Source organism: Trachinotus anak, unplaced genomic scaffold, assembly GCF_046630095.1.
Source record: "Trachinotus anak isolate AG129_WGS33_773 ecotype Australia unplaced genomic scaffold, CSIRO_AGI_Tana_v1 ptg000019l, whole genome shotgun sequence".
NCBI classification, from domain to species: domain Eukaryota; kingdom Metazoa; phylum Chordata; class Actinopteri; order Carangiformes; family Carangidae; genus Trachinotus; species Trachinotus anak.
The window spans coordinates 20,931,718-20,956,405 of NW_027273870.1; the positions used below are offsets into that span (position 1 = coordinate 20,931,718).

A 24,688-nucleotide genomic window follows, 5' to 3' on the forward strand; every position below is an offset into this window, starting at 1 on the left:
AGTAATTTTTGAAAATAACTCACGATACATCATTTTTTCGAGGGACTGAATCATGTACTTTGCTACTATCTATCAGTGCATGTTCGAGAACTCTGCAGCTGAAACAAGAACAGTACACCAGAGCCGAAATTTAGTAGCTGATTAATAGATTAGTCATCTGACAGAAAAGTCGAAATAAGCAACTCTTTTGATAATAGATTATTAATTTCAGACATTTTTTTAAAATAAAAAAGCCAAGCATGGTCTAGTGTCAGCTTCTGGGAATAAACTACATATGTTTAGGTTTTAAACTGTTGGTTGGAAAAAAAACAAGCAAACTGAAGATGTCACCTTGGGCTTTAGGAAACTGTCACCAGCATTTTTCCAACATTTTATAGACAAAACTAATTGATTACCTGAAAAAATAATATGCAGAGTAACTGATAATATTAGTTTCAACCCTACATTACACCAACACACATCAGAGAGGATTTATTGATTATTGACACTGTCAATGTCAACTGAAGAATCCGTACCTGCATGTCCAGTACTAATGTGGTTCTTCATGTCATTCTCCTCCATGCAGACGTAGTCACAGACGCTGCAGCAGAGTGAGAACATCCACTGCTCCTTGTCCACATGGAGCGACATGTGGCTGACAAACTGGGCGTTCAGCTCTGTCTGGAAACCGCACACATGGCAGCTGGACAGAGAACAGAGAGGAAAAAGAGGGAGGATGGTGAGAATGAGAAGGGGGACAGTCAGCTTTCGTGTCACATTATGTCTGCATTAATTGATAAATGCTACAGAGCGGACACATTTCTTTTCATTTGATATAGAAAATATGCAGCTCTACAATGCAGCAATGGTGCGATTCAACGCTTTTCAAATTAGCCACATAAAAGTATTAAAGCAATAGCAAGACACTTTTGGGAAATATGCTCATTGGCTTTCTTTTCAAGAGTCGATTCCACTCTAATGTCTGTACAGTAAATATGAAGCTACATCCAGGAGACCGTTAGCTTGGCTTAGCATAAAAACTGGAAGCAGGTGGAAACAGCTAACTTGGGTCAATCAAATTCAAAATTCATCCACCAACACATATAAAACTCACTAAAGTGAGTTGTCATCACCGTGAGGTTCTCATGCAGTCAGTGGAGACTCCAAAAAGTCAGTATGCTCAACCAAGAGGTAGATCAGTTGTTGCAAAATAACATTTTTAGACTTTGGTTTTCGCACTGATTTATCAGCATAACATGTTATTTTGAGAGTTTTAGAGGTGCTGGTAGATTTTTTTTAAATCTTTGGACTGAACCAGGCTTTTTCCCTCGCTTTTAATTATTATGCTAAGCTAAGCTAATCATCTCCTGACAGATAAAGAGTGTGATATAGATTTTCTTATCAAACTCTAGGCAAAAACACAAATAATCCCATTTCCCAAAACTATTCTTTTATGGTCAAATAACTGACTCACAAAAATAGAGAAAATGGAAAACAGACTAGTAAAACACAGCAGTTGTGGAAAAATTAAATCAAGATATATACCAGATTTTAATTGGCATAAGTAGTAGTATTGATAAGTTGTATAAAAAATGCTGTGATCAGGCTCAGTTCTGATCTGCTATACTGGCTTGCGTCACCCTAAACGGAGGTTAGTGTGGTGCTTTGATCTGTTATTATTACCTGTAGTAGTAAGGGCAGTTCTTGCGCTCAGCAGAGTCGGCTGTAATAGCGCTGACGATCTGCTCAGCGTCCGTGCTGACCAGCTTGACAGAGTGGATGGTCAGGTGCTGATTGAGGTTAGCCCTGCACTTGGCTGCGTAAGGACACAGGTGACACTTGTACTTCCTCTCTTCTGCGAAACAATACACACAGACACAAGACCCCAGGTTACTGTAAATTACCTCAGATGATATTTCATTAAGTTGCGCTCAGCCGCTGAGCCTTTCGAGCGAGCTTAAACCTAATTACTTAATGCCTAACCCCCCCCCTCACCTCCACCTGACCCAGCTGCAACTCTGATCCCGAGTAGAGGAAGAAATGTCTGATAAAATCAACTTTTCTGGGTACCATCTGGATGTCACAAGATGGTAATAATTTGAGACATGTACAAACATAGTTTCACCTCATTTTCGAGCAATATAAAATTAAATTAAAAAAAATTAAAAAAAATTAAAAAAATCTAATGCAAAAACACAATCTTCCCTTTTATTCCAAAACAAATCAACATAACAACACATCATCTCCCTCTAGCTCCCCCTCAAACACACATGCACACACACGCACCATTTGCCCCAAGGACATGGAGCCAGGCAACCTTTATGTCGCCGGGGAAACCAAAAAGACCATCACACTGACATATGCCCCTGCTTCTGCTCTCTGTGGTGTGGCCAAGCTGTTCACAGCCAACACTCTCAGATGGTGTGTGTATGTGTGTGTGTGTGTTGTGCAGTGTGCGCACACAAAATGCGAGAGCATGTCCAATTGTGTGGGGGCATTTTATACACGAGTCTCCATTTGTGCACTGAGTGATTTGGTCTGCTATCCAAAGTAGGTTGTATTCATTTCTAATGCATCGTTAATTTGCTTTAAATAAAACTGCATTCATTAATTTTTTTTCATAATAAGAACTGAGAGAAGGATTATGGAAGACAGCGTTGGGGTAGAATGGATCAATTAGGAGCATAGAAGGGGCGAGTTTGAAAACACAGTATAATCAGGGCACTGAAGAGTGTAGAGCTTCATCTCCTGAGGAAGTCTCCCATGTCTGTGAGTGTGAGAGAGAAAGTGAAAGAGGGAACCAATCGTAGCTGCATCAGAATTACTGGTGTGTGTGTGTGTGTGTGTGTGTGTGTGTGTGTGTGTGTAGATACTCCGTGAGGCATCCTTCTAGCTGGGTAATTAGATGGGCAGTTTTCCCAGTGAGACTAATCATGGTAGTAATCTCTTTAAAGGAAGGGTAATCTAGTCTAGTCAACCTTATTTACTTACTGTGAGCAGCAAAAACACAAGCACATGTGCACAAACACAACACGTTAACAAAGAAATGCAAACGCAAAAGCCAGTGTGTTATTGTGTTTGTGTGTTTATTTACCTGTGTGTAGAGACAGATGTCTAGAAAGAGTCTGCTGTCTACCAAACACCTTGCCACAGACCGGACAGGGGAAGAGCTGTTCATTTAGTCTCCACTGGGCAATCCCATTTCCTGGCTCCCCGTCATCTTTTTCTGAGTCTGGAACACGCACGTATGTACGCACACACACACACACACACACACACACACACACACACACACACACACACACACACACACACACACACACACACACACACACAGAGGCAGAGAAAACCATACTCATCATTTACTGCTGATACAGTCATTCACAAAAGCATCTGCAGGTGGACCAAAGGCTCTGAAGTCAAGCAACCATAAATCAAATAGAGTAACTTAAGTTCAATAAGTATTGATGTTGAAACTGTGAGTACTGAGCCACACGCTGCTGTGCAATGTGCTCATGTTCTCTGAACTAATGAGTAAATTTAGTTTTATCCATTTGTCTTCAGCATTGTTTCAGCATTTTGCTATTATTAAACACCTGACAGTTAGGGGGTGATGGGAGACACTGGGACAGAGGAGGCGAGTAAATGCAACAAAGGCCAGAACCAGCTTGGGGAAAGTTGGGATCACAGGATGTGGTTTGTGTCTTAAATACTGGGCCACAAGGATTCCCCCATTTCGTCCTTCTTTAATGAGATTTATCATCAGCAAAACAGCTTGAATGACATGTCTTGTTTTGTACATTGACATTCCCCTGGAATATAAAGGAATAATTAAACAATTTTGGAAATACACAGATTCTCTTTCTTCATTTAGGCGAGAAGATTAACAGCACTCTAATATCTGCCCGTTAAATATGAAGCCAGAGCAAGCAGACAGTTAGTTTGGCTTGGCACAAAGACCAGAAAGAAGGAAACAGCAGGCCAGCGGAGATACCAAGAAGTGTCAACTGGCGAAGAAATAGCGCGGCACAATCCCACCATAAAACCACGTATTCTACTGTATGTGTTACTTTGTGAATTTAAAGGTGTTGGCAGTGGAAATGCTGTCCTAAGACATGGCCACATTTTCCATGTCCACGGACAGCTGCGGACGTTTCTTTGGTCATGTGGGTGTGCACATGGTTCTATTCAGACTACAATTGAGGGTCCGTGTCGGTTTGGCATTCCACGCATGTGCATTTCCCAATCCTCACACACTCAAGAAGTAGAAGAAGTGGAAGGCAAAAAGACAAAATAAAATGTGCGACTGCTTATCGAGAATAGGGCCAAGATTTAAATGCTATTTGGCTGCCTTTGTATTGTTTCAAAGAAAATCAAATGAATGTGGGGAACGCCGGATTTCTTCTCACAAGCTCTTGTCAAAACAAGAATTCATTATGTTATCTGGAGCATGAGCAGTTCGCGCACATGCTATGCATGCAGTCCGCACGATCGCAAATTTGGCGTTGCCTATGTGGACACATGGATGTGTTCAATATGAATTGACCTTTAATGTCAACAACAAGCAGCAGTCCTTCACTCTCAACCCCCTTAACAGTCTAAGAATAAACAGACTCAGTGTGAATATTTTCAGATGAACTGAATTTGCTGCTTTGAATTAAACCTCACCGTCTGAACAGTCCATAGAGTAATTCACATGGAAAATAACGTGTAGTATTTTTTTCATCGTGCTATTCAACCTGGAGGGAGGCAAGATTTTTACTTATTGCCTATAGTCTACACAGACTGACCTTAGCCAAAACTTTTATATATTCAAGGCCTCAAAAAAAAAAAAAAAAAAAAAAGGAAAAAAACTGAGAGTTTCATTTTTAATCTTCATGAGTGATGGAAAAACTCTGCTGCTGTTTTGGTTGTTTGCAGACGCATCACTTAAGTTTGATGGTTTTGACTTTACAGAAGAGACAAAATGGAAAAAGCAACATAATCTACAGTTTATATTCAACAACAAATTGTGGTAGGTTCGTGCAGTCACTTTTTATCACTGAAAGGGCCTGTCTTCTCTGAAGCTGTCCTGTACAACACAGTCTAGCCGATTGATGGGGGATTTGTTGGGGTTTGAATACCACAATGAGGAAAGAGGGGCAGGTTTTGTGGCAAATGTTTAAGAACAGATGCACTGTCTGTAGAAGGTGGTGTTAATTCACAAAGGACTTTTTAATGTTGTTGCACTGACTCTTGAGCATTGTTTTATGTCTCTGCTTCACATATTTAATCCAATATTTGCCTTCTACATGCAAACCAGTAAATTTATGTTGTGTCACACTGTCGCTCAAATATTTTTGGAACTGTCAAAGCAAAATACACCACGTTCAGTGTGATTCAAGCACAAAGTACAATTATTTTGAATTTAGATTATCCTTTTAATTGAAGATGAGTGGCTATATAATAAAAGATATTAAGTACCTTTTATCTATGCTGTGAAAGAGGGAGAGAAGAATAAGGGCAGGATGCCTGTCGACTACCAATAGGTATTTTATCATTTAGTTATGTACCTCAACAAGTTCTATTATTAATCAAACACAAAATCAGATAGTTGTCTAAGAAATACTAAATTTGTTCTGAGGGGAATAGCCAAGCTATCATAACTCTGAGTACTGAAATAATATATTTTTAAGAACTCAACTTTCAGGAGATGCACCAAGTTCAAACTACATTTGAATTTGTCATGGTTACATAATATTTTCAGACTGTTCTTTCTAAAAAAATATAATTTCCAGGACACAAGAAATGGACTGCAGAAATCTTACATGAGCGGAGCCAACTGTGGTACATCAGTTTTATCAGAGGTTGAAATGATAAGTCAGTTAATCAGTTGACAGAAAATTAACCACCAACTATTTTGATAATTAATGAATTTTCTTTAGTTGCAGTCGCAGATTTAACCGTCCTGCTGCTGCTACATCAGTTATCATGAGAGTCCTTTCTGCTGCTGGTCTGTGACTCACCACTGTAACAAAGGTGAGTAAGGGTGTGTGTAATCATAAAGGCATGCGAGTAGGCCAGTGTAAAGTAGCACTTGCCTGTAAACTAAGGAAGTATTCAGTCGACCTGGAGGTCATGAACTTCCTGATCCCCTGCATCAGCTGGAATCTGCCTCTCACCATGACGGCAGCCCTGATATCTGACCACGATCGGCTTTTCACACTGTTCTCCAAACTTGTTGTCAGTACATGGCTAATTCTGAGAATCCAAGACCTTCTTATGGGGCTTGTAGGTAAAGCTTAGCACATAGAAGCATTAACTTGTCCTGACTCACAAAAGTGAGACTAGGGGACGGCCTGGTCACACAAGGTGACGAGAAGCTGAGCCGCAGGGACCCGAGGCCACGACCCGGCAAACATACTTATGATTAAGCCAGTTAGGGCGGGGTGTGGGCCTTGAAGTGTTTAATGGTTTAATTAGTCTTATTAGAGCTGGAGAGAAAGGGACAAACTACACCCGAGACTGGAGGGGTTCTATAAGTATAGGTAAATACAAACATTAAAACTTTTGCAGTAATATAATACTAGACAATAACAATACAGAAGTCATTACTCACAAGTCATTTTACACCCAGTCAATCATAAGGGGTCCAAAAAATGTGACGGCTGGTGTAGCTGGCTATGTGGGATGAACTGATGTGCACTTTTGCATAGAAAATCTGTTTAATGGAAGGTTGGCTGTGACCAGAAAAGCTTACCAGTATTTGGAACATTGAGGTAATAAAAAAAAAAAAAAAAACGGGAAAAAGACAACAGAGACACACTGAAGAAAAAGAGCAGGTATGGATAAAAACATCTGAAGGGGAGCACAGAGTGAAACAGTACAATAGTAAAAGAGAAAGCAGCAGAGGCTGGATCTGAAGCTTAAACACACAAGGGAAAGGGGAGGTGGGCTGGGCGAATTAACTTTCAGGACACTCTTGACACCCAGAAGCCAATCAGATTTTCATTAACTGGCAGAGGGACAGGCAAAGCTGGCACAAGCTAATTAACCTCTGGATCTCTCGCTGCCAAAGGAACATGGAGGAAGTTCTGGGATGGCAGGGAAGAGGGTAGGAGAGGGAGACAGGGGATGCCCTGGGCAGAGGCCCTCAGGTTGGGGAAATGCGTGAGAGTGCAGAAAGGCCGGACAGAGCTCTAAATATGAAACGGGGAGAGGGGGTTTATCGGAGAGGAGGGTGAGACCATGTGAAGTAGGGGGTGGTTGGTTGTGGCCATATGCTCAGATACATCATGTCTTTATGTGTAGTTGGATGTAAAGTTGTTCACCAAGCTTCAAAGCTTCTGTGTGAGCGTGTGAGAGTATGTGTGTTGTGTGTGAGCAGTGGGGGGTCTGTGGGCATGCATGCACACATGTGTATGTGTCTAATGAGTATCTCTGCATAATCAATTATTATAATACATTGAGGCTTTAAGTAATTGTCGGTTAATTTCATTATCGGTTAATCTGACAATTATTCTCTCAATTTATCCTTTAGTCTCTTATTTTAAACTGTTAAATCCTTTTTAATTGTGTATTTTATATTTGTGTCTTTTCTTATTGCCTTTTTTGTCTTATATACAGCACTCATAACACATACAATGTTTATGTTAAAAGGTGCTGTAGAAATTTATAAACTTACTTTGACTATGAAATGTTAAAAAAATGTGCCAAAAAAATGCCATTCACAAAGTTGATGTCTTCAACTTGCTTTTGTCAGACCAACAGCCTGGAATCTACAGATATTCAGTGTGTTGTCATATACAGTACTGTGCACAAGTCTGAGAAACTTTAGATGCTTTGGTTCTTATGCATCACACAATAAGCCCCCAGGGCCCTGATCTCAACACCATGGAGTCGGTGTGGGATCACATGAAGAGACAGAAGACACTGAGACAGCCTGAGCAAGTTCTCCAAGAGCACACTACCTGCAATTACCTTGAAAAACTGTGGAACAGAATTGGAGCAGTTTTAAAAGCAAAGGGTGGTCACATCAAATATTGATTTGATTTTGGCTTTTTTCTGTTTACTGTGCTTTGTATGAAGTTAATTGATCAATAAAAACTCTTCATGGTATTATTTTTGAAAGCATCGTTTTACTTTTAGTGACTAAAACTTTTGCACAGTACTGTTTGTGAAAGAGAAAGGGCAAATATTCACATTTAAGAAGTTGGAACCAGAAAATGTTTAATATGTTTGCTTGAAAAATGCCCAAAAGACATAATCAATTAACCAAATAGTTGCTGATATTTTTTTCTGTTGAAAAACAAATTGTTGCAGCTCTAAAATAAGCGAGTAAAATAATTCCCATCCATCTCTTGCCTGTCTGTAACTGTACCTCTGCTACTACTCTGATCATGTTTCCCTACTGTGTGAGTGTGTGAGTGTGGTGCATGTGTCTTACCGTGGAATGCTGCCCTGGTAGAGGAGCTGGCCTCTGCGGGGGAAGAGCTCTTGGAGCGCGAGTTAAAGGGTGATTGTCTGAAGCACTCGTCCAGGAATGGACTGAAACACAGAGACATGATAAATAATACATAAATAATAACACTTACATAGCCACTACATCAAACTGACATTTAAGGTATATTTGAAAAGCACAGTTTAGTTACTGATCATGAATTTAACAACTGACTCACCTGTTTATTCCCACCATATTACTGTCTTTGTGGTTGTTGGCTTTGCTGACTTTTTCTGAAAAGAAAAAGAAAGGCAATACAGTACAGCTTATATATTTAGATGGTACAATATCCATTTATTCATTGTATTATCTTTTCAAACCCAACCTCAAAGACCAATTTGAACAGAGACAGGGTTTTACAATCCTCTGTACCCTGAATATATGACCATCTATTATCACATGATTGAAGTCACATGAACACAATTCGACTCATCTTACAAGCCTCTGTTAGCTTCTCCAGACAGTAAGATGTGGTTGAGGCTGTCAGAAAAAGTTAGTGAGTTAAGATTTCTTCTGTCGAGCTACCATTTCAAAGTTCAAGAATACATTTTCATGCTCAATTTACTATAAGCCCGAAGTCTGCTGTTGAGAGCGGTTATCTACATGTGAGCAGCTGCCAATTTAAGTTCAGTGTCAGTTGGTAAGTTTCCTAAAACTTCCCCACATACCAGCCATTGTCTGACACAGATACCAAGACCATGTATGTGCCTGGTTGCTGCATCCCTTTAAGTTAAACTCAGCTGGTAACGCACAGGTTTGCCGCACCAGCAGGGGTGCACTGGCCATCTGGTGTAGTGGGAGTCTCTTTAGTGGGTCTGCCGACCTGTGGGCCGAAAGTTAGCCCAACAACACTTTTTGAACATTTAAAAAAAAAAACAAAACAATGTGCATAGCTGGCCAGACCTGCGTTAGACTCCCCAGATGGCACGTGTGTGTGTGTGTGTGTGTGTGTGTGCGCGCGCGGTCATGCTCTTTAATGTTAGTCAGGAAACAAAATATCAGAAACACCTTTCAAGATGATGGAATCCAATTCAACACCATCGCTGACTCTGGTCTGTAGAACTGCTGCAGAGCTCTATCAACATATTTTATAAAATGTCAACAAAAAGTGAAGATTTTAAGCTCGAGGAAGGATTTATTATATACTTGACAGCGTAGGATTACATTGTGCAGGCTGTACCAAGTGACTTTTAGTTTTTGAATGCACAGGAAAATTTTGTCGAAAGCTTTTCATTAAAATATTTCATGACACTACTTTAGGACAGATAAAGACAAAATGTGGTGATGACTGACTTCTGCCTGGCCTCTCACCTTCAGTGCAGAGTTCTTCTTACACATCAGCAGCTGATTGTCACTGATTGGGCTGTTTATTGCTATTTTTCCCCCCACTAGTAAAAACGCAGGGGGTTTTATTTTTCCCCAGACATTGCAACGTGCTGTTAAGATTAATTACATCAAAGTGAACATCCGATGTGATCGATCAATCACCTGCTGAGCTGGATCACACGGATCCTGATGTTTAAAAGGCCTGATAACATTTGATACAACTGTAATAATTTCTTCCTGCATTAGTGGAAGTACTCTTTAATTCAGGGTAGGCATGGTGCCTCCACCAGAAAGCGCTGCAATTAATCCAGCACATACACATAAATATTGCTTGGGTTTTCCAAAAAGCCTTGATGCCTTAAGAGATTCTCGCAAGTTTACACTATGGGCAGTGTTCACACCTGTCCTTCTGGCACCTGAGATCACACCTGTTTTAAGGTCACAACCACACCTCTGTATGCCAGCGATCGCCAGTATGGCCGGCGCTCATCAGAAACACCATGCTATTAAGCAGCAGCAATTTCTGCTTGCTCGCACAATGGTTGAGACTTAAATAAAAAAAATATGATTTTAAGTGGTTTCTAAGCGGCAAGTAAAGTGAGAACTGTAAAATCAGCTACTACCGCTACTTGGCCAGCTAATGTTAGTACAGATCATTGGATTTCAGCATTCAGCCATAAAGAGCACTATACAAAATGCCTGAGAATGGAGCCATGTGTGAGTTTCAAGGCGATGTAATGAAGTGAATTTCAAAGCTGCAACCATCTCAGTGTTCAGCGCGACCTTGCTACTGATGTGTCTCTGAGGTCCTACTGCTCTGGGTAATTCATATTGATTGCTCATTGTGTGACAGCAGCCCACTCCGTTCCAGTCCCCCTCACATTCAAACCCAGTTCTAAGGGGGCAGTTGTCGCTGTTGCCAGGCTAGCGATGCCCTGGCCTCCCTGGGTGGGCATACTGTGTATTCCTGCTGCCCTCTCTACCCTTCTTATCCCGTGCCCCCCGTAAGAACCCCCCCACCCCCCCCCCCCCCCACCCCCCCCCACCCCCACCACCCCACCCTCCACCCTAAACACCCCACTCCGTCACACTGCTCGCCAAGGACAGAGGTCTCTTTCCACGTTGCCATGGAGATGCCGCACGGGAGAAATGTAAAGGGAGGAGGGAGGGGAAGTGCAGGGGGAGAGCGTGTGCAGCCAAGTGTGCTTGAGCCGGCATGTCTGAAAACGAGTCAAGGGAGAGAGAGAGAGGGAGAGAGAATGAGAGAAAGGAGGAGAGGGAGGAGGGAATGGGGGGAGGGGAGGGGGGGCATTTGTGCAGACACCACTCCCCAAGGGGCCTTGTGTGAGTGTGTAAGAGTGTGTGGGAAAGAAAGACTGTCAATGTGTGAATTTGTGAATATGTGCGAGAGCAGGAAGAGAAAAAAGAGATTTTACACACGCTTGTTTCTCTATATGGCATTTAAGCGAAGCAATCAGAGGCTGGGTGGAGCCGGGGTCACAGCCCAGGACTACAAGCCTGACCCCTCACACACTCATTCCCACACACACATATCTGCACATTTTCTCGGGGGGCCGATGGATACACCTCAAAGCTCTGTCTTAATCTGGCAATACAAACAGCTGTCTGCTGCTTCAATGTCACTTTCATGGCCGTGCAGGTAAAACGCAGGATGTCATTACATGTCATATATCCTTGGCTTTACTACGAAGCCTCCAGAGGACGGAAATGGAAACATGTAGGTTTTATAGTCGAGGATCACAAACTGTCAAAGGTTTACACTGCGACGCTGCAGGGAGAAAGATGGCATGTTGCTGTGCATGGCTGTGTGTGATGCGGACATACTGTTGCTCAGAGGACAGGGTGTGCCTGACACTGATGTGCGTCTTGTAGGGACATACCTGACAATTTGAACAGTAGTTCCGAGGCCATTTTGACCGATATGTCCTGGGAGAAGAGATCTTTCTGGGGGCGGGCCAACGTCTCAGGGAGGTTACTCATTGGCTCACTCTTCTCACACGCCCCTAAAGTGCTGAAGGCCAGCAGGTGAGAGGCAGGTGGGGTGAGTTCTGTAGGGGGTGGGTCCACCTCCATGGGCTCTGCCTTTACTTTCACCTTCTGGTAATGGGCATCTTTGTTGTTCTCTGCAGAAGATGTTTGAACAAGAGGACAATCACTGATTAGAGTCTGATCAAAGAGATTCAACCAATACACGGTATCAAAGTAGAGATCTAGTCGTAGAATAAAGGCTGCTGTGAGTAGCAGATACACTCAGTGCCCATGAACAGGAACTTGTAGCTACATTGTAACGCAACAGTGCTGTGATAAATACCTTACAAAAATGCTCAGTTTTCATTGACTATTACTACCACTTCAGTTTTTGTCTGGACTGTGCTTGACTGATTTATACTGAACTGTGTTTCTACTCTACTTTTCCCAGTTTTACTTTACCTGTTTTTTTTTTTTTTTTTTACCCGTGTACAGAGGAACAAGAAGTGGTGGGAACAATTCAAGAATGAACAAAAAGGTAGCACTTGTTATACTACTGTTTGTACTCAATTGTATGACAGTGTACATACAGTAGGTTTCCATTTTCTGGTCACTCAATACATTCACTAAAGGACAGTACCCAAGCATCAAATACATGTGTCCAAAAATGTTAATTTTAATGTAATGTTAATGTAATTTATCTGTTTCTAAATTGAACCTTTTTTTACAGCTGTTGAAATGTAGAGACTGGAAACATGTAAACCTCTGGCTGAGCATCCCATGTAACCCTGACCGAACACGGATGACTGCACTGCACCTGCATAATAAATACAGGCTTAATTTGATGTGTTTTTCAGTTAAATTGCCTGCCAGATGCACTAATCCTGTACAAGTCAAGTCAATTTTATTCATATAGCCCAAATTTACAAATCACACATTTGCCTCAAGGGGCTTTAAAATCTGTAAAGCATACGACAAGCTCTATCCTTTGATCCTTGATCTGGATGAGGAAAAAAATAACAGAGGGATTTCTCTTTCAGGATGGACGGACATGCAATAGATCGAGTTGGAGGATAAATGATCTTGTTCCTTCAACTGATGTGTTCAGATAATTAATATATTCTGTTGGTCTGGTTGAATAATCTGAGCAAAAAAACAAAAATCCCACAAATGAACATAAGTAAATTAAGCATCCTGTGCACATGTTGTGTGTAAGATGTTGTATGAAAGGATTTATATCTAAAATAGGAAAATCCAAATAACAGCCAAAATTAGTGTTGCCCCTAAAGCCAAGCTGAGCCAGTTAGCATGTCGCTATGTAATTATTAGGGCAACAGGGCACCGGGATGCTTGGGGAAGGCTCCAGCAGCTCATGTAGTTCAGTGAAGCAACAAAAAAGACGCTAACTAAAACACTTTAAAAGATAACTGAGCAGCCTTCAATCTTTGTTTATGGTAAGTAGGTGTTGAATGTAAGAGTGTTCGATTCCAGGTCATTTTTTCAGCACATAAACAATGAACTGAAAGGCTTGAAAACAGCCGTTGAGTCACTTCTCATACAAGTTCAAAAGGTGAGGCCAAGTGAGCAGGCTAAATATAGTTGAGAGGGAGATGGCATCTGTTAGGAATGTCCCGAGCTGATCTGCAGAATCAAACACTGACTCTCCTCTCTCTACGGATATTAAACAAAGGACTGCAGGCCACCATAAAAAAATACTGGGAAGTATTAAAAGGAAACTCTGATGCAGGGTATATTTTCTTAATGCAGAGCTACTGAGCTGTCAGATATTGGTTCTCTAATGGTCTCTAATAACTAAATTTAGAAGATTAAAAGTGGGGCTACTTTAGGCTACAGTAAGTACACGCTGTGCAGCTGTGTAATGTGGAAAAAAAATTGGATTGAAGGGGGGAAAAAAACCTTGGTTGAGACATCCTTTAGCATCTGTATATCCAAGGTAGCTGATCTTTGACTGGAGTGATGGCAGGAGGCAGTGTCTCAGTGTGGTGACAAGCAGGAGCAAGACAAAGCAGCACAGTTGATACAGTGCTGCTGACACGGCGACTCAGCACGATTATGGGATATATGAATTTGGCAGGGCATCAGGAGCAGTAGGAGGGGCAGGGGGAGGTTAGAGGAGGTGGAGAAACGGGGGGAGGGAGGGAGGGAGATACAAGACAGTAACCCTGCACTAACCCTGCCACCCCTCCCTTCACATTCTCCACTCCTCTGCTGAAGGAGGCCAGTGTGAAACACCAAGACTGAGCTTACAGTACACTGCACATAAACATATTGTTTATGTGGATGCATTAAAGTGTAAACTCCCCCCAGCCTCCTCCCCTAGGTCCAGGTGTCTGGTTTATTGGTAGTAGCCAGCATGTGGGGGACACTGACAACCATCAGCCCCACTAATCCCTTAATCAGGTGGCCAGAGTTGGCCAAGAGTAACCTAGGGGAGGCTGATGGAGGGGCAGAGCAGAGGAAGAGAGCGAGAGAGGAGGGCGGAGGGGTAGGGGGCACTGCACTGTAAGGGTCAACCAAGGGACACGCAAGCTTCTATCACTGGATCACCACCCTAACGACAGAGGCTGAGTGGACTGCTGAGCTGCAAAAACACACAGTCACACATGCACGTACTAAAAGATACTATAAACATGCTTACATCCCAGAGCGCCCTTTCAGAGAGATCACATGACACAGAGAGAAAATATTTAATCGTAAACACCGAAAACATATTGAAAGCCTCACATCACAGTGGGCCAAGTCTACCTGTCACAAAATAAAAAATTAAAATATGGTCTCACTCCCACACCGATAATAGCTATGGCTTTTTGGTCGAGGTCATGACCTAATGTTCTGAAGCCATAAAAAGCAGCCCTCACTCTGCCTGAATCCAGCTTGTGTGTGTGTGTGTGTGTGTGTCTGTTGTGAGAGAGTGAGTGCATGTGCGCCCTGTGTCTGTGCACGTATGTGTCATTTCCTCTGGTGCAGGAGCCTCCTCTGTGATGCACCAGCTGCCATTAGGCCACAGAATCAGGTCTGGAGGAATGTGTGTCTGTGTCTGTGTGTGTGCATGTGTCTGTGTGCGTGTGTGTGCGTGTATGTACAAAAGTGCCTGTGCCCTTTCTCAATAAATATCATAGCCTCTCTTTAGTGTCAGTGTTGCTCCAGTTCCTTTTAATATTCCTTCCAAGTATGCCAGTAAAACTCAACAAATATAAATAAAACATAAAAATATTTTCAAGATTTATGAGAAATAGAAGAGGTTAAACTGCAGGCTATTAAGGTGTGTGTATAAATTTATATTATAGTTGTATCACTCACATTTGGTGGTATTTGGTGGTTTATATTGTGAAATTAAAAGAAATGGACAGGAGTGATACATACGGCAGCTGCTTCTGTGATAATATTTGAGAAACTTTAAATAACAGACAAAAATTTACATTTTGAGTATTTCTTCATTACATACAATATAATGTACTTTATTACATTTTTTTAACAATGTGGCCCAGATTTTGTAGAATTTTAGTAGAACAACAAAATGCACAAAGTTCTCATCAGAGTCTGGCTGGTTGTTCTCTGTCTGAGTATTAGACAGGGACAATCTAGTCCACTGTAACTAACAGAACTAAGATTCATCTTACCAACATCATTTTCAGTTTCAACATCCACATATAAAGAGGGCACAGGGCCACACAAGAATACAAAGATTCCTTTGACACGTCTGGGCTATACTGTTCTATTTAAATCCAATTTTTAAAATTTTGAGTAACGAATTCCTATGAGTTTTCCTCATTTCCCCAAAGGTTTCAACAATGAATTGCTTAAAGATTTAGTTAATTTAAAAGCAGGTGTAGCAGGTAAGTACACTTGCACACATCTTTGTTCTACTGGCAGTCATTTGTTTGGTAAATAAGTGGTGAACTTTCAGTATTAGTTGGGTTTTACTTGCCTAAGTTTCATATCTATGCTTACACACACAGCATGGGCATCAGCAGTAATCACAAACTGTTAGATCTGTCTGGATCAAGTAGGTTCAAACCTTTGACCAAGTAAAGAGTGGCAGATGGAAGCTTCTTTCAGCTCCATAAGGTATGTAGGCAATGTTGCACACTTTCAGATGTGTATGTCTTGCTGTATGCCAAGTTGCTCCAAATGCACTATACATACCTTGTTCCCTCTGACGCAGCACTACTCAAGTTTTGAGTCAGAATGAAAGTGACTGGGGTTCGTGCAACGTTCTGTTTTTAGTGATCAACTTTGACCTCAGGTGTCTACTTGAATCTGTGCGGACATGACAGCCCATTTTGTTGAGAATATACAGTAGGTAGATACAGACTCAGGATAGATTTGTAACTACACTACACTAGACGAAAAAGCCACATACCATTAGTGGTTTAATGCATGCAAAGTCAATTTATTGCACCGCTTTGATGCATCGACAGCACAGGAACAAAAACTTGGACAGACAGGGAGTGAGGGAGAAAGACAGAGGGAGAGGCAAAGAGGAAGGGTAAAGAGAGGAAAAAAAAATTGTCAAACAGTGCCAGAAAAAGAAGACCCGAGGGTAAGAGAGGAAAGAAGAAAGTGGGATGAGAGAGAAGAGCTGGGGGAGGACAGAAGGATGAGGAATGGCTAGAGCCTAAATGACAACCTCTCCACCTCTCCCCCCTCCCGTTATCCTACTCTACCCTTCTCCCAGCTCTGTTATTCCACATCTCTCTATCCCTCCCCCCATCCCTCTCTCTCTCAATCTCTCTATTCTCCTGCTCTCTAGTCGACCTGCTCAGACAGGGGTGAAGAGTTCAGGCGCTTCAAAGGCTGCAGTGTGGAGACTGCATGTCATGTGGGAGCCACAGCAGCCTTGCCTGCAGACTTCACAGACAGCTGCTGCTACAATTGATCCTCGACCAGTTAGCTCTCAGTAGTTCAGCCTTCCAATGGTTGCAAACTGCGGCTACATCTGACTCTAGAGCAGTGTGCTTGATAAACAGCACATAAGGAGCCAGATATGGCCCTTATAAAGCAGTTCTAAACAAAAAACATTTGGCACAAGCCAGGGCTGATCCAAGGCCACCAAAATTTTATCATATAAGGTCAAGACAAAGGATGGGAAGTGATTGCCTCAGTGATTCTGTCAATCATGTCTCAGATTTTATCCTAGGCACCCAGGAAACAATACATATAGTATGGTGCAAAAGGAGCCGGCTCTCCATTTCTGTAAACAGAACTATAGGCAGTGATGAGGAGCCACTGAGACAGAATATGGAGGTAGGGAGGGTGGGAGTAAGAGAGGTCAGCGAGCGGCCACACTGAGGGGGCATGGTGAGGACACTGTCAGAGCAGAGAGCTTAACATAAAGTAAGACTGTAGAGTAATGCCAGTGTTGTAAATTAGAATGATGAACAGCCCGAACAGTATGCTGTGATAATCCACACTGAATAAATAATGAATCCCTTTATGTGAGGGTAAAGATAAATAATGAGTGTTACATACAGTTACTAAAAGGGGAAAGGCTACATACACACACACACACACACACACACACACACATATGTATATGTATGTGTATATATATATATATATATATATATATATATATATATATATATAAAATAATAATAATTATTACTATTATTATTATTATTACTCCAGTTTGCTTGGAGTTTGGTTTATTCCTAAACCTGACTGATGGTGCACTTCCCACATTTCTCAAACTACACAGATCCTTGTCATTTTAATATAAAGATTAAATCACTTCACTGCAATGAAATTGTGTGGTGGAAATGCGTAGCAATTATATACAGTAATAATAGTGAATAATGTAAATAAACACATTCTAGTACCAGTACACGCATAGAGATAAAACATAATGTAATTTAAGCAAGAATGTCAACATCAGTAAGCCTGTCTGCATCATTCATCCTAAACTGCTTTTAGACTTCCTTGCACTTCCCTTGACTAAATCCTTGCTGTGACCTGAGGGCAGCAGGCGGCGCACATTGTATAATCTACCTGTAGCTAGTAAGCTCAGAGCCATTATGAACTATGATCCACTGCGGTTAGCTTCAGGAAATCATGCATGGCCAACCAGGCCTCTGCTGCTGCAAAAGAAAAGAAAAAAACCCCACAAAAACCCAGCTGTTGCATACTGTAGCTGTATATTCCGCCACTTCATCTGTTGCATTTTAATGAATGCATTTTAATATCAATATGGAGCGGTACAGCTGAATTACAACAATAAGTTGAATTTAAAAGTGGTAGGTCAGAAGTTATTTTTTAAGGGAAATAATACAAATCTCTTCGGCACATAATGTAAGTGTTAAGTGTCAGTTTATCTAGTTGACAATGACAATATCCACACTACAGGCCAATACTGTCATCCCTGTAAAATCATATGACATCATAAAAAACCATGGACTTCCACTATCACTAGACTTGGTGATCCAAACCTGGAGTTAGTATTAAACCTACATTTGAATGGTAACCAGTTTCCAAAAGGAAGCTCATTGCTCCATTTCTATGTAAGTAGGTTGTTTTCTGTAATATCAATAAAAAGAACCTCAGAAGCAAAAGATTTGTTTCTGTTGCGAGGTCTTTCTGCTCCTTAGTGGTCAAAATAGTTTAAAGCAACTTTTATTAGCTAGGTAACAAGCACTGAAGAGGGGAGAGGGCCTGTAAAATGTCCTCAGAGATGGAGGGCCTGTTCCTAAGGAATGAGGAATGAGTTAAGCGAGCACAAAGTGTGATTTCACACCTATAGTGAGGGTGGCTGGATGGTGAGTGGGTGGCGCGGCTGTTGCCCACACGATGCCAGTCTGCCAGGGCACCACCTAGGGCCCTGCATCTCCCCTCCCCTCTCCCTTCCTGTGACGCCATGTTTCCTTTGCCCTGCAACACCAGTGCCCATCTGCTAGGACACGTTAGCCGCTGGCGCCAGGGACTATTTAGCCTGGCATAATTAGCCCCCAGACACCAGCAGCCTGGTTTTAAACAGATGTGGGGGAGGTAGCGCTAGCAAGGCGACTCAACGAGACCAACCAATGTTTGATAAGGAAGAGAAGAGAGAGGGGGAAGAAGAGAAGAAGAAGTGACCTAGTTAAAGGGATGATGCAACTCATGTTACAGCACAATGGGCAGTAATGATGACAACCCCACTTGCTCTAACTGTCCCATGCCATGGTCGAGGAGGGATGAGCAGCAGAAATTTAATTAGGTTGTGTCCATTTGCTGTACTGACAAGCAAGAATGAGGAAATAAGCAGTTTTTAACAGACTAATAGTGATGTTTTAACAAAGAAAATGCTTAGCCTACACTCCCCAGTGTGATTTCCCTATTAAAGTATCTTTACAGGGTTATTGTATTCTGGGCTGACCTTTACCAGGGGACAGAGAGAGGTTACAGTGTAGATGCCCTTGAACCTCATGACCATAATCACACGTGACTGTAACGGCATTGACCTTTCCCTGGCTCTCTTCTTTCCTCCTCGCCATCTTTTTCTCCTTCCCTTCCCCCCAGGGTCATTTGAGGGTCCAGACTCTTGTCAAGGCTGTCACTCTAGACAGCCCTCTCCATCTACCGCCCCCGCTGTTGCCATGGCAATGGACGGCACTGCGCTCCAAGGACTGTGTGAGGGGGCAGAGGGAGCCAGCGGACGGATGAACGCTGCAGCATCTTTCCCTAACCTAGGTCAACCTTGCAGAGCTAGTGTAAGTGATGGGAGGGGATAAATGCTGGCCATGCTGCTTCAGGACCAAATAAACTGGCAGGATAATGTCAGTGCAAGGATTGGAAATGGCAAAAAAGGTAGGAGACAGAGGGATAACAGAGATGAAACAAAGAACATAGGTGGAGGCAGTACAGTGGAAGAATTATACACTGCCTACATCATTCTCTCGATTTCTCTTATTTTACACACGAAGGCCAGTGTCTTGTATTTGTTTTTGTGTGTTGTTTTAATGTAGTAATCATGTCAGTTTTGTCTTCCTCAAATGCACACACAAAAGAACATGCACACACACAGGGAAACGTGACCTGGGGGCAGGCAGTGGAGCAGCACACGTGTAGTACCACTGAGCTCCCAGCCAGCATGAGTCACTCTGAACACCAGTCGACCCGGAGAGAACAATGGCAACCGGTGTGTGAGGTGTCTGTAAAGCACGCACACACTGGCACTGGATGAAGAGCCGCGGATAGAGCAACGCCCCACTGCGCCACCATCAGTCTGCCATTTGCTTTGTGGCTTTTAATACTGTGGATGCATATTTGCACAAGTGTGTCACATTGTAAATTTTATGGCTGCACAGTTCTAGGGTACTACTCATTCCAATGTTGATATCAGTGTGTATTTTTTTCCAAAGTGAAAGTACCCCATGAGGCCTGCTAGGTTTTAGATGAACTAAAATTTGAAAAATAGTTGTTAATTCAGAAAAAATGTGTACAGCACGCATGCAAGCACATTTTCTTGCATATAACATAAGCTAGAAAAGCCAGCTCTGCTGGTGCATACTGATACATACTTCAACAAATTTCATTTTTGATAGCCTGAGAGACACACTCCAGCAGCCCACAGTGGACAAACAGCTGTCCATAACACACTTGAACTAGACCTGGCATTCAACAGTGAGTTTGGATGGGGGCTAAAATAAGCAGTGGCTTTAAACTTTATTTAGCAGTGACACAAACCGTTAGAAAAGTAATTGGAAAGCAGCAGTTACCATTTACATACTGCCAAGTACGGCAATGTGCAACAAAATTAAGAACCAAGCAGGAACCCCTGCCTGTGGACTCGTTACTGACATTCTTGCTGAGTTCAAACCAGAAGCTGTAAGGGCTAAATCATGCTGCACTGGATGATGTCAGGGTAGTCCACACAGGTTCAGACATGGCAATGGAACAAAGGGCAAGTCAGGGATGAGTTTTAAGTTCAATAATGTAAGCAGATACTACACTTTATCTGCCAGCTGTATGTCTTGTTTTGTAGGAAACAAGACAACGTAACAAGAGAAAACGACTACAAAAAGTTAAACCTCCCCCCTGTTGCACAAAAGTTGGAATAACCTGATGCAGAGAAGGGTAGAGAAAATGAAGGGTCAAGACAAGCGACCCGAATATCATCACAGAAGATACAAAGTCTTTGCAGCCACCATCTAGAGCAGAGGCTTCAGAAAACAAAGTCTATTCCACCATATTTGCTTTTCCCCCAAAGGTACACTTTGCTCACCTTTGAGAAGCCCCCAATTTTAGATTGGTTAGCTGTGGCATGGTAGAAAACAATAGAACCCCTTATATGGCTGTCGGTGACATAACCTTTGGCCTACAGCTAACCTCCCGAGCTGGTACTGGCTGATCTGAAACCCATGAACAGCCGACCAACACCACAGATATTAATAACACAGGGTATGTGTGGTGTTATGCTTTTTTTTTTTTTTTTTTTTTTTACACATTCAAATGTTTGTATACAGTTTTTACACAAAGTATAAAATATAGTATATGTATACTACATCTCATACATACACAATTTCAAGACCACTTGAAATTATTGTTCTGCTTAGATTTATTGGAATTGCAAAGTTGTGTGGACTGTTGCATAGGTCAACCTGAGAACTATAAAGCTCATTTGCATTTCCCCCTTATCGCAAACATATCACATAAATCCATAGCTAAGTGTACACCCTACCTGAAAGCTTAATCAGCAGCTCAGAGGCCACCTTCATGTTGATGTCCTGGCTCAGCAGGCTGTTCTTTGCCATGGGACTTCCTTCCCTTGGTTTCAGTGGCCCTGGGCGCTCTGTGGCTGCTGCAGCCCCTTTTGGTCCGTCCTGGCAGAAAGTTGCAGGGAAGCTCGGCTGGACCTGGCTCTGTGACTGGGAGGATGGTCTAGGGCTCAGCGCTTCCTCTACTTTGGGCTCTTCCTTCAGGTGGAAAGGAGACTTGAGCGTCTCCCTCTGGTTGGCCGCTGCAGCCAGAAAGACAGAAAAGATAGAAAGAATGAGAAAAAAGTAAGAGAAGGAAAGAACTAACACCACTTGTGCCTAAATGTTGCAGGTTAAGCTGAAAGGTGTATGATACGTTTAACTCAGCAATAACACAAGGCCATATGGAAGCTTTCCATTGTTTCCAAAGGTCGCAAATTCCATTCTGCATACGACAGGTCCTAGAAGTTGTAATAAGCATCTACCTTAAATTTATGATGGTGCTAACTGAATGAAACACAACACCTGAAGTTTAGTGTAATATGCCACGAAAACATTTCACTTTTTATCTTAATATGAGTGAAGAGGAACACACACACACACACACACACACACACACACACACACACACACACACACACACACACACACACACACACAGTATGATACATGGAAATTCAAATTAAATGGAACAACAAAGTGCTCTCATCATTGCCACAGTTGCATGCTGGGCCAACACAGAGGGTGCAACCTCATGGCTGTCCTCTCAAGTCTTTAGGGCATCCGCAACTAATTCCCAAGTTCTCTCCTACTTCCTTTGTCCTTCACACTGCTACTTTTCCCATCCCATTCATTCTTGTGCACTTTATTCTTAGCACCAGTCTACTTTAAGTCTGCTTTTTCTCATTCCTTCTTGCCTATGACATCGTTTAAATCCTCTTCAGACATAAGGACATGAAATAATTCCTGTACTTGTGTGGAAAGCGATTGCAATCAACTGAAGCCTTATCTGCCATCTCTGCAGTGTGTAGCCTAGGTTAGGGAGTGAACTGTCACATGGATCCCTCTGCACTACAGTCATCTTCAAGAGAAACTGGGCCACATCTAATCCGCCTTAGATGAATAATTAATAATTAGACATGGAGCAACTTCCGATAGCCGCCAAGAAAAGAACAGCGGGGCAAGCGCGTCTCTTTGTGTCTCCCAGCACGTTCCACTATACTCGGTGCTAAAACGAAGGTTTATATAGGCTATAGCTTACAGTATTGAAATTTAAAATGGCTATAAAACACTGAGAGACACTGTGTGTATTATATATACATATACATATGTACATAAACTGTGTATGTGCATGTGTGTGTAAATATGTTTTAAAATAAACTCTGACTCTTTGTTTTAATCAGTGCACTGGGAACCATGGGGAAGTTAAAACAGATACTATTGTCCACTATTGAAAACCTCATTTACTACAGATGCACCATACCATCTTTCAGGACCAAGCACTTCACTAAGTGGACTGGCTGTTGGCAGCAGTGATCAGAGTACTTGAAACTTGAAATGCTACATGAATGTGTGTTCAAGTTATGCTGTTAGAGCCATTTTGTGTTAGTTGTACAATATAAATATATTTTCACAATATGCCATGTTATTAAAAGAATGGAAAATTTTCTTTTCACCTCTGAGTTAATGTTTTTTTGTGATTTTTTCAGACTTATGGCTATTTTGATGATGATCTGCAGAAGGAAGTGCTAATGGTTTAATTTAAACATGGAGCTGTGTGTGTGTGTGTGTGTGTGTGTGTGTGTGTGTGTGTGTGTGTGTGTGGGGGGGGGGGGGGGGGGGTGATATGGGTGCAACAGTATCTGTGACTATAGCGTTGTGATTTGTTCTACACATGAATCATGAATCAGGAAGCAGAACCATATTGCTACTGCAAAGTTTAACAGGCAGGCCAGCACATACAATAGTGATAACCAACTGTGACAGAGGTTGCATTCAATATTTTTCAAATTATCATTGTTAATTATAAAAATATCTGTACCCCAGAGTCATTTCTCCTGAAAGCAGAATACATTTCTAAAATCGTGTCACTGTAAAAGTACTGTTTATGCAGTCTGAAGTAAGAAAAATCATTTGCTGACACCACAGAGAATTAATTATTACTAATTAAGCTCTATTTGTTTACATTTTAAAAAATTCAAATAATAACCTTAGTTTATTTTTTTTTTTTACATCTGAAAGCTAACGTCATTTAACTGTGGCAAAGTGTGACACCAACATAACACATCTACACATCTTCTAACTCAACCCTTGACACTTCAAACAATCTGTACACCTCAGCATGTACACTATCTGTCTTTCTCTTTCTCACACACAAACACATACACACACACACACAGGGAATGGATATAAGAGAGGCTATCATTCTTGGCAGACTGCTGTCCAGTCTCCTCTGGCCCCAGCAGAGATCTGCTCCGCTCCTCACCCTACCGTCTCACCTAACATCTCTAACCGCCACAGGCCTGCCGCCCCCTGCTCGCATCATCAATCTGTGCCGGCTCCGGCCTCTCTGATTAATGATGATCTATGCCGGAGGGATAGAGGGCTCAGGGACAGGGGATACAGGGCAGGAAAAGGGAACAGGTGCTGGTGTTTTGACCACCCATGCAGTGCCACGCCGCCACAGTGCCACACCATGGCAGGCCGGGGCTGCAGTTCAAGAGGGGTAGAAGGAAGAGGTTGAGCGGTGGTGGTGGTGGGGGGGGGGGGGGGGGGGGGGGGGGGGGGGGGGACAGTGACCTTCAAGTTCAGGGGCAGTGGCGCAGGGTCGCACGCGGCACCAGCTGGAAATGTCACACCGTCAGATGTCAGCGGGCAGGCTAAGTATAACCTGGTCAGCACCTGGAAGGACGTCCTCTAATTAGAAGCGTGTTGGGCCATGTCGGATCAGACAGGGACAGCACACTTGGTCACTGTCTTACAAACACACATAAAAATACACTATCCCCTTAACCTGCACAGACACATACTTATCCATATCTTAAGAAAAATCCTTACTTCGTGTTGCTGCACACGACGGCGCACATGCTGCATTCAAACCATACGCAAATGCTGGGATGCATATGAGCCACTGACAAATACAGACTCAACACAAACTTAGATTCTCAAATTCTTCTCCTCTGTGGCCTCATGAGAACAAAAACAACCCCAGGCCGTGCACTCA

At 42.3% G+C, this 24,688-nt stretch overlaps 1 protein-coding gene across 1 annotated transcript in view; it reads right to left on the reverse strand.

Annotated features, from left to right (window-relative positions):
* Positions 1-24,688, reverse strand: part of znf827 (zinc finger protein 827) — a 65,811-nt gene that overhangs the window by 10,966 nt on the left and 30,157 nt on the right. The window contains exons 5-11 of the mRNA XM_071503098.1: positions 21,450-21,728; positions 11,686-11,928; positions 8,637-8,691; positions 8,405-8,505; positions 3,074-3,211; positions 1,663-1,834; positions 516-682 (exon numbers count right to left, since the gene is read on the reverse strand). Of these exons, the coding sequence (XP_071359199.1) occupies positions 516-682; positions 1,663-1,834; positions 3,074-3,211; positions 8,405-8,505; positions 8,637-8,691; positions 11,686-11,928; positions 21,450-21,728 (1,155 nt within the window). The remainder of the gene's footprint in view (positions 1-515; positions 683-1,662; positions 1,835-3,073; positions 3,212-8,404; positions 8,506-8,636; positions 8,692-11,685; positions 11,929-21,449; positions 21,729-24,688) is intronic.